Below are 9,787 nucleotides of genomic sequence, written 5' to 3'. Positions count from 1 at the left end.
CGTGATCAGTTTTGACGGTGCCCAAAGTATACCAGTGACCAGACTCTCCGTTTGATGAAGATACCTCTGTTTCTTTGTTCTGAAGCGACACTGTTTCATCTGAGGTTTTCAATGTCTAGTTCGATCGAATGATATCTATCTTCTTTGTTTTGCACACCGCCGCAAAGTGATTGGGACCATGACATGTCCCACACTTCTTTCCCCAAGCTGGGCACTTCCTTGGTTGGTGCACATCTGGTGTAGGATATTTTGTGTCACTTCGACTAGATTCCAAATGTCTCTTCCCTATTGTCGCCACTTGGGTCGCTTCTAAGTCATCTTCTTCCTCTAGCATCTCACACTGTATTGCATTTCTTATAGTGTCACGAGAACTACCCTACTTGAGATCGGCTGAAGTGCGCATGGGCGACGGTCTGGAACTTCGAAACCAGAGCCGTATTTTGAGCGGCTCTGCAAAAGACGGTAACTTTAGTCACAATGTGTTACATTAGTGTTCTCCCTCAATGCGCGCACTCATATTCAACAATTAAATGACCTACGGTCAAAAACAAGAGAACTATCAGTGGCGCCATATTCGCTGCAAACACATGCACGTGCTTATTAAGTCAGGCACGTGTATATTCAGGATATTTATCCGGGACCTGAAATAACCAGGCCCCAAAAAATTCGCGCCTACATTGAGCCCCGTTGGGTGTGGCTTTAGCTGTTCCCGTATGCACTTTCTCGCGGTTTGCAGTGGTCTGGTAGTACGAGGCTTGGCAGTCAATGGACATCTTGCAACCGCGATTTTGACATAAACGAAGTGCTGTCTGTTTGCGCACCTTTCGAGCAGTAACCTGCGCTGTTTATTGAAAGGGGGCCTCAGTTTTTGTCGTCTGCTGAACGTGGATTTCTCGGCACAAATCAACTTCAATAAATTAGACGACAGGTAAAGTCATTTATAATTACTATTCTTTGCAGTTAAGCAAATTTTCATTTCCATAAAATCTTTTTTCGGGTGCGATTTATGCGTCAATATTGACACTGTTGCATGTACTGCATACATCAAATCATGTACTATTTATTGCAAATTTATTTCCTGTGTGCAATTAATTAAATAATATGCAGAAAAGTGCAAAGTACTCAGGTAATTTAATTCTATTTTACAACTACTAAGTTACTAAAAAGATTTATTAACAGATAGACACTCTAATAGGGTAGTATACAATTAAAATAACAGCATATGATATGTGTGTGTACACAATATTTACTAAGCATTATCTAGTTGGATAAACACGTACACAAAATAATGTACTCTAATAATCATTACTAATCGGATCATTTAATGTAAACAACATACTAATTACTAATGCATAGAATATGATGATGATGATGACGACATATTGATAACACTGCTAGTTGTCACACAGCTATTATTGAGGTAATCTATATTTAGAGCTAACATTGGTTTAAATTAAATTATGTTAATTAATTTAAGTTAAGTTAATGACTCTTAGTTAAGTTGATGGTATCAGTCATTGTGTTGCGACACTTATAGGTGTATACATTGGATATGCATTTTGGCAACTGGCATTATATTTCAAACTAGGCATTGGTTGTTATATGGTTGGTGACATGAATGACAGTAACTGAGTTACATAATTAGTATACTGTGTGTGTGTGTGTGTGTGTGTGTGTGTGTGTGTGTGTGTGTGTGTGTGTGTGTGTGTGTGTGTGTGTGTGTGTGTGTGTGTGTGTGTGTGTGTGTGTATTCATATGGTTGTTTACTCAATTGGAAAAGTGTCATCTCATAGCATTGGTACATTCAAGACACATTAATGCATGAACTACTATTGTCCTAGCAATGATGAGATAGAGGATAATTTCTTGGACAAGAAACTCCCATCTTTGCCTCATTTGATTTTAGTGTATATATTGAGTAACTGGTATTTCATTGGGGTGGACAAGGTCTGTGACTGTTGTCGTCGACAAGAACTGTCTGGCTTGCTGCATTCTGGGTGTTCTGACCATTACTAATGGTCATGTGAAGTACGGTATATGTTAGTCTGCTTGTTAATGTGGCAGCTATGGCAGAATCTAACGTGTGGTTGTACTTAGAAATGTGAGAGCGTTACCTGGGCCATCAAGCTACATCTGGTACTGAAATGATCCAGTTAGCCAAGCATGGTGTTTGTCCTTTTGTTGGCTATGTCACATTACTGGTATGTTTAATATGGATATTTGTGATAACCATTTGCCTGTCTTGAATTTGTGTACTTTGATGATACAACTGTAGGTTGATGACACTTGAAAGACACCATGTATTTGAGACAATAGCAAAATCAACATGGTGAGGCAAAATGACCCGTAAGAGAAATGGTAGAATTAAAGCACAATTGTTATGCAGGTCCTTAATACTTCTAAAATGATCTGTTGCCAGCCAGCTGACAGTTGTTTGGCTGAAATTCTTTGTCAACATTATTAATTAACAATGAGTTGATGTCTGCTACTTGTTATGAGTTCATTTGAAGCCATGCTCTAATTAGAAGGAGGAGTCATGATCAGTGAAACCTGCACTACTACAGAAATGGGAGTGATGAAAGTAGTCTTAGTTGCTAGTTGTACCAAGAGGACAGTTGTGATTTCAGATGTGACTTTAGATAACTATACTTTGACAAAGTATTACATTGCCTTTAGCAATAAAATGTTTGTCACTGCTTATCTTGCATATGCATTGGATGTCCACAAATAATCATGAGTCATCTGACTCTTGTTAGAACTATAATTATAATAACGTCCAAACATTGTGGTCAGATCTATAATTTGTGACTTGTAATAGACAACTTCCATTGTGTATGTGGAACAGCAGCAGTCACTATTTCTTTTCTCACAGGATGCAGATCAGCATCTATACACATGATGCAGTCAAAACGTAGACAACAGCTATTGAATTAAATGAGAATTTATTTAATTCGCTAACATACCACAATGTATATTAAGTTCAAGACATGAGCACAAGCAGACTGTTTGATGAGGTACCATATTTCTCCAAATAATTCATTCCTGATTAATTCCCTGCCTGTATAATTCCCTTAGTATACACCCACTGTGAATGTAATTACCTCCCATGGTTTGGGGGTTCAAACCCCAGTGACGACAGTAAATTGTGAAACTTGTCTGTCTTTCTTTCTCGTGTTTCTCTAGCTTTATCCATGAGACTATGACTCGTTTCAGTCGTTGGGGAGTTTCTGTGGTCTGGCGAACGGTCCGTTGACGATGACGTCCAGTGCTTTCCTGGTGGTCGTTGATATCCACTAGGCATGCTGTATCGAGTACGCGGTCACCGTAATGCCTGCAATCTATATCAAATTGGCTAGTCATTGATCGCCGTATGGACTACACGGAAACATGTACCCCGCTGGGCTCACCTGCCAGGTTGGTGGGCGCCCAGATGGGGGTAAAGACCCCACTTGCCCATTATGGAGGGGCATAACGACACATAGTAATACAGTGCTTCTTGGATCCAGTCGGATCCTGCGTAAAGTCATGTCTTCTGTCTAGACAGCCATGATGGTCTAAGCACCTCTGAGGCAGGGTTTGCTTTCGGTGCTTACCAGTGACCTTATGAATCAGACTGATCTGGTTGAGCACAACATAATAATAATCAAATATAATCAAATATATCATTCATCATTCATTCATTCAATAATAATAATAACAATATTTTGATTCATACCGCTACAGGTACAGTGCCCTAGGCAAAACAAGATACATAAGCGTAACAAGTAAAAATAGGTAGCCATGCATAGAAGAGTAAACATAAAAGAATAAATAGAAGAATAATCAGACATAAATTAAGGTTTAATGCAGCGCTTGAAGTCCATGTAGGACAACATCATGACTCTTTTCCTTGTCTCATTGTCCACTGATTGCCACAGATTACCTTGAGTATTCAGAATGAACCCACTCTCTAAGTCATTATGAACTGATCTTCATAAGGAGAGCTGGCTGGCAAGCAATAGATGTGGAGCTTCCCTGATAGGTTTGCCAAGAGTTTCCCCGCAATTCCCCATTTCTTGCACAGCATGGGATTGGTTAAGCAGTTCTTTAATTAAGTGTTGTGGCAACACAAGCCAGAAATGGATGTATGACTTGAGATGCTCGATTATGTCAAGGAGCATTTGCAATGCTAACAAAGGTGGCTGTAGCTCAACTATGAGTATTAATTGTTACTGTTACTAAATTGTTACTAAACTGTTTTTGTGTGCCTTTCATTTTTTGCAGAGCACTTGGCAGTGGCTATGAAATTCAACGTCAGGCGTTGCTGGTAATGACAAACTATTGTTTATGAGCAGGGTAAAGGAGCTGTTATTTGCCGATTCTTCTGAAAAGTTGCTTGCTGCTAAACAAAGAATTGACACTAATGTAAAAGTTCAGCAAAACATTAAGTTTCGAAACAGGTTGCAGTGCTATTGGGAAAGGCGTGAAGAATGGTGTGTTAGCCTAAGAAAAGATTTTATAACTTGAGGAAACAACACAAATAACTACTCCAAGGCAGCAATTCGCATTACTAAAGATATAGTATTTGATCGACTGAAGGCCTACAACAGTATTCAGATGTTCCAATTTGTTACAACAACAATGGATCTCTACTACAAACAGCGTTTGCTTTCTCTGGCTAACAATCGTCTTGATAACTTCGTTGCTCTTCAATTTACTATTTCAGGTAGTACAGCAGATACAGTTTCATCTCATACCATCCAAGCCACTGACTCAGATGACGTATTTCACATTCAAAGTAGGACAGACAATCAACAAACATGGAAAGTGGATTTGACTGTATGAACTTGTACCTGTCCAAGAGGAAGAAACGGTCAGCCATGTGGACATCAGCTGGCAGCTTCATTAAAATACAAATGTCACTCTCTAAATAAAATACCAACATCATCAGTATGTGGCCGCCACCTGTATGCCAAAATAGCAATCGGAGAGGCAGCACTACCAGTTGCATTCTACAGACATCTGCACCAGAAAGAAGAAGACACCTATGTGAAAGATCTAGGGATGCAACCAGAATGGAGTAAAAGAACCGAAACATTTCCAAGCTCTCAACACACAGAAATTGAAGACCAAGAAACAACTATTGACTATGAACCTGCATCACCATAATCTGATCATGCAAGTGAAGACCCTCAACAGCATCAGAGCCACACCACCTCTAGCAATTTTGAAGACACTCTAACAGATTTGACATATGTCATGACAGACATTAAGAAAGGATTGCCAAGTAGGGACACAGTATTTACAACAGCTCTACGAGAATTTTGCAGCCAGTACAAAAAATTAGAGGTGCTGATGGCAAAGAGAAATCTTACACAAAGCCATTGTTAATATCTGCTCTGCACAAGTTTGGAAAGGGACACGGACGTAAAATCAGAAGCAACAAACGCACCATTACAGTACAACCAACAGCTGTAAGCAGACAAGACATTAAAAAGTGTGAAGGAAAACCTCTTAAGGCTGGTCGTCCATCATTAACGCAGAGAAAATCAAACAATACCAACATGAAAAACTTATGTCGTCACACTCTACCAAAAAGAAAGCTCCGGTCAAAAAGAGTTCACAGTCTTCAAACAAGTATTGATAATAGGAGACAGAACACTTGCTAAAATGGCCGGTATCAAGCAAAGTGTGGTGCTCTAGCACACAATAATTGTTTGCCTCCTCTTGTTTGATTCTTGTCTAGATTAATTATACAGTTACTTGTTCTAACTTCAGTTTGTTTACATCAGGTAGTTGTGCAATTTCGATTTGAGTAAAGCAGTGACTCACAAACTTTACGAATGTTTGCCTTATTGCATGATTTCTTTCTTGTTTGTGCTCTTGCAAAAGTAAGTAAATTAGTTTTAGTCGAAACAACTGTGCAGACTATTTGTCTTAGAAAAGCATTGCACAAGGAATACTTTGCCTAATTCTCCGTCAGCAAAGTATGTAAGGAAATTGAACATGTAAGAACAACATGTAAAAATAGGTTCTTTTAATAACACATTTAGAAATTGTTCAAAGTCCAAGGTAGAGTTCACCATTAATTAATTAACATAACAAATTTCACTTTGACTAATGGCTATACAACTATCTGTAAAGTAAGCAAATGTAAGGTTCCTAGTCATTGGCTGCAAACATATATCATGAGAATTCTAAAGGCAATTCAGACTATACAAAAAAATTAAGCTGCCAATGAAAGCCATTCTAACAGCATTTAAGTTCCATGTAACATTTAAGTATTAAGTATGCCGTTACCCCTGACTTTGGCCAAGTCTCTAAGATTTTCCTGCTTTTAGAAGAACCAGTTGGCACCTGTTTGATAGGCCTTCTGTTAGACTTCTCCCCTGTACAAATACTCTATTTCAACTTCCTTACACCATTACACACACACACACACACACACACACACACACACACACACACACACACACACACACACACACACACACACACACACACACACACACACACACACACACACACACACACACACACACAGTATACTAATTATATAACTCAGTTACTGTCATTCATGTCACCAACCATATAACAACCAATGCCTAGTTTGAAATATAATGCCAGTTGCCAAAATGCATATCCAATGTATACACCTATAAGTGTCACAACACAATGACTGATACCATCAACTTAACTAAGAGTCATTAACTTAACTTAAATTAATTAACATAATTTAATTTAAACCAATGTTAGCTCTAAATATAGATTACCTCAATAATAGCTGTGTGACAACTAGCAGTGTTATCAATATGTCGTCATCATCATCATCATATTCTATGCATTAGTAATTAGTATGTTGTTTACATTAAATGATCCGATTAGTAATGATTATTAGAGTACATTAATTTGTGTACGTGTTTATCCAACTAGATAATGCTTAGTAAATATTGTGTACACACACATATCCTATGCTGTTATTTTAATTGTATACTACCCTATTAGAGTGTTTATCTGTTAATAAATCTTTTTAGTAACTTAGTAGTTGTGAAATAGAATTAAATTACCTGAGTACTTTGCACTTCTGCATATTATTTAATTAATTGCACACAGGAAATAAATTTGCAATAAATAGTACATGATTTGATGTATGCAGTACATGCAATAGTGTCAATATTGACGCATAATTCAATCCAGTTAATAGTGTGCGTAGCACATGCACCCGAAAAAAGATTTTATGAAAAATGAAAATTTGCTTAACTGCAAAGAATAGTAATTATAAATGACTTGACCTGTCGTCTAATTTATTGAAGTTGATTTGTGCCGAGAAAACCACGTTCAGCAGACGACAAAAACTGAGGCCCCCTTTCAATAAACAGCGCAGGTTACTGCTCGAAAGGTGCGCAAAAAGACAGCACTTCGTTTATGTCAAAATCGCGGTTGCAAGATGTCCATTGACTGCCAAGCCTCGTACTACCAGACCACTGCAAACCGCGAGGAAGTGCATACGGGAACAGGTAATGTCACACCCAACGGGGCCCCCAAAAAGAATTCGCGTGGTGGGCACGCGAGTAAGGGCGTCCTAGGTATTAGCACACTAAAGTATCCGTATGTGATTATAACATAGCAACGTAACAGGTATCATCCAGTAACGGATGTATGTTTGTGTAGCCGACTCTCGCCGGCTTTGTCGCTGTTGTCCTGAGTCATCCCGGCTCAAAATGGGCTCGTTCGTGGGACATCTCTTTCCTGGTCTTGCGTTTATCTTCTACGGACTGGTGACGCTCCTTCACGCTTCTCATCACTTTCATAGAGGCCAGAGAAACAAAGGCCGTCGCCTCGGAAAGCGATCACTGGGGAGAACAAGAATTCCTCCTTGGTGCGGGATATCATCTCCATGCTGCTACTTTCCTCTGGAGCCCCTTACAAAGGTGTTGCTCCCCCTGGGAGGTATCATTGGTGAAATTGCACATGCTAAATTTAGCCTGTACTCGGGATCCCGTTTGATTAATGTCAACAACTTTGGGCATAGTGCAATGTTCACACCTTTTGTTATCAGTGGTGTCATCGACTTGATTGGTTGTGTAGTTCATCTGCCTGCCAGGTCGCAAAAACTTTTTGTTGCGTTTGCGTTTGCCCTAGAGTTTCTTGCATTTGCTCTTCATCTTGATGGGAGGTCACGTTTGGAAACACAATGTCACGTCTTGTTGTCAATTGCTTGTGCTGCGTGTTTTATGTTTGCTGCATTGGAAAGTTGTGATCCATCCAATGTTTGCTATTTTATTGGCAGAGGTCTGTTCACTGTTGTTCAAGGGACCTGGTTTATTCAGCTTGGTTTAATTCTGTATGGATGGCCACCTTGGGACGATAATGAGCATGGAATTTTGGAATTGGCTTCTGTTGCTTTCCTCTGGCATGTTATTGTAAATGTTCTCCTCATGTGTTTGCTGTTCTTCCTGACTTGGTTGACTATGGGCACATGCATCCAGTCCACCAGTTGCTGTGTGGCTCCACCTGAAGACAGAGCTGATGTGCTGAATGAAAAGGTTCAACCTAAGAATGATCATGAATTTGAAATGGTTAGTCCAGGAGATGAAGAAGAGATGACAGTCTGATTTATTTAGGAGTTAGCATTATTCACATGTATTTGTTGAGTAAATGCCAAATTGAAGCTTTACAAGACACATTCCCAGCTATATGTTTGCCTCCAATTTTATCAATTTTTAACCGTTTGGTGCTTATACAGTCTTGCAGTTGATTGGAATACAGTTGTAATACAAATCACAATTGATTAAAATTTATTGTATATCATATATATTGTATTCAATTTCCGAGTAGTTTGCATGTCTTTGTTGATTTTTTGAATTTGTAGGTTAATTATCAAGTATGTGTGTACATGTATGCTTTGAAACTTTATGTAGCAATTAAGTTAAGTCCTTTCCAACAATAGGTGCAGTGTACTTTGTAAGGAAATTGAACACTCTAGAGAACTGCGCAGCTTTAGTGCGCAGCCAAAATAGTGAGGTCCGGTGATCGAGGGAGTTTGTGGAAAGTGTTTTTGTGTACACTATTGTACGGTACGGAAGTAGGGAAGCCGGTAGCGGCGGGTTGATATCAGTCCGCCATTCTCCCCACCCTCCACTCGCCCTCACTCGCCCTTCCCGCCCTCCACTCGCCCTTCCCGCCCTCCACTCGCCCTTCCCGCCCTCCACTCGCCCTTCCCGCCCTCCACTCGCCCTTCCCGCCCTCCACTCGCCCTTCCCGCCCCCTCACGTGCAGAAGCGGTCTGGCTCCGAGGCTAATATCAATGGACACAAATATTGTAGCGCGCTCTAAATTTAACTTTTTAGATCAATCTTTGGTTAATATTAATATACTACAAAATAACGTGCGTTATTCTAGATACAATAGACACGTTACCGCCTTGTACTCTCGTCGTATTCTAAATAAACGAACTGTGGAACGTGTGTGAGCGCTCTTCGATCAGCAGCTCAGCCCTATTTAAAGGGGACCCCAGTTTGGGATCGTGCACGTCGTGGAAACGGTACTGATCAACTTTCCAGTGAATTGGATACGAGTAGTGGATTTCAGAAGCCATACTCTTCCGATGCGATGATTGCTGGTGCTCTGAAATCTTTTTGGTATGTTTAAATAATTAATTAAATTGATTAATAATAATAATAATTACAAAATTAGACAAATACACACATGCACACATCTAGTTGTAGATGTGTTCAGTAATGATGTAGTTGTTATTGTAGAGTTATACATTGCAGAACTTTCCAAAAGATAATTTCAAACTTAATGC

The 9,787-nt window shown here is 39.5% G+C and overlaps 1 protein-coding gene and 2 long non-coding RNA genes across 6 annotated transcripts; 2 read left to right on the top strand and 1 right to left on the bottom strand.

Moving 5' to 3' along the window:
• The first annotated feature begins 739 nt into the window (after positions 1 to 739).
• LOC134197276 (uncharacterized) lies at positions 740 to 2,525 on the top strand. 2 transcript variants are annotated; one of them, XR_009972618.1, is made up of 5 exons: positions 740 to 928; positions 1,907 to 2,028; positions 2,098 to 2,201; positions 2,276 to 2,329; positions 2,387 to 2,525. It is a non-coding gene; the product is annotated as an uncharacterized LOC134197276 (long non-coding RNA). The 2 variants fall into 2 exon arrangements; XR_009972617.1 differs by having other exon boundaries at positions 1,907 to 2,201.
• Positions 2,526 to 2,760: 235 nt separating this feature from the next.
• LOC134197278 (uncharacterized) lies at positions 2,761 to 7,472 on the bottom strand. 2 transcript variants are annotated; one of them, XR_009972619.1, is made up of 6 exons: positions 7,272 to 7,472; positions 6,568 to 6,635; positions 6,280 to 6,368; positions 3,408 to 3,618; positions 3,102 to 3,338; positions 2,761 to 2,887 (listed from the first exon to the last, which is right to left on the bottom strand). It is a non-coding gene; the product is annotated as an uncharacterized LOC134197278 (long non-coding RNA). The 2 variants fall into 2 exon arrangements; XR_009972620.1 differs by lacking the exon at positions 6,568 to 6,635.
• Positions 7,473 to 7,515: 43 nt separating this feature from the next.
• LOC134197362 (transmembrane protein 45B-like) lies at positions 7,516 to 8,792 on the top strand. Of its 2 annotated transcripts, none has more exons than XM_062666670.1 (2): positions 7,516 to 7,565; positions 7,651 to 8,792. In XM_062666670.1, the coding sequence occupies exon 2, from the start codon at positions 7,701 to 7,703 to the stop codon at positions 8,592 to 8,594; it is 894 nt and encodes a 297-aa protein (XP_062522654.1). In that variant the 5' UTR covers positions 7,516 to 7,565; positions 7,651 to 7,700; the 3' UTR covers positions 8,595 to 8,792. The 2 variants fall into 2 exon arrangements, with proteins under 2 accessions (XP_062522654.1, XP_062522655.1); XM_062666671.1 differs by having other exon boundaries at positions 7,538 to 7,587.
• The last annotated feature ends 995 nt before the right edge of the window (positions 8,793 to 9,787 follow it).

The sequence above is a fragment of the Corticium candelabrum genome, chromosome 22, assembly GCF_963422355.1.
Source record: "Corticium candelabrum chromosome 22, ooCorCand1.1, whole genome shotgun sequence".
NCBI lineage: Eukaryota > Metazoa > Porifera > Homoscleromorpha > Homosclerophorida > Plakinidae > Corticium > Corticium candelabrum.
Note: the sequence above shows the minus strand (reverse complement) of the source record. Positions and strands in the feature narration are given on the sequence as shown.

Excerpts from the sequence above, each read along its gene's own strand:
- LOC134197362 (XM_062666670.1), top strand. The coding sequence starts at position 7,701 with ATGGGCTCGTTCGTGGGACATCTCTTTCCTGGTCTTGCGTTTATCTTC.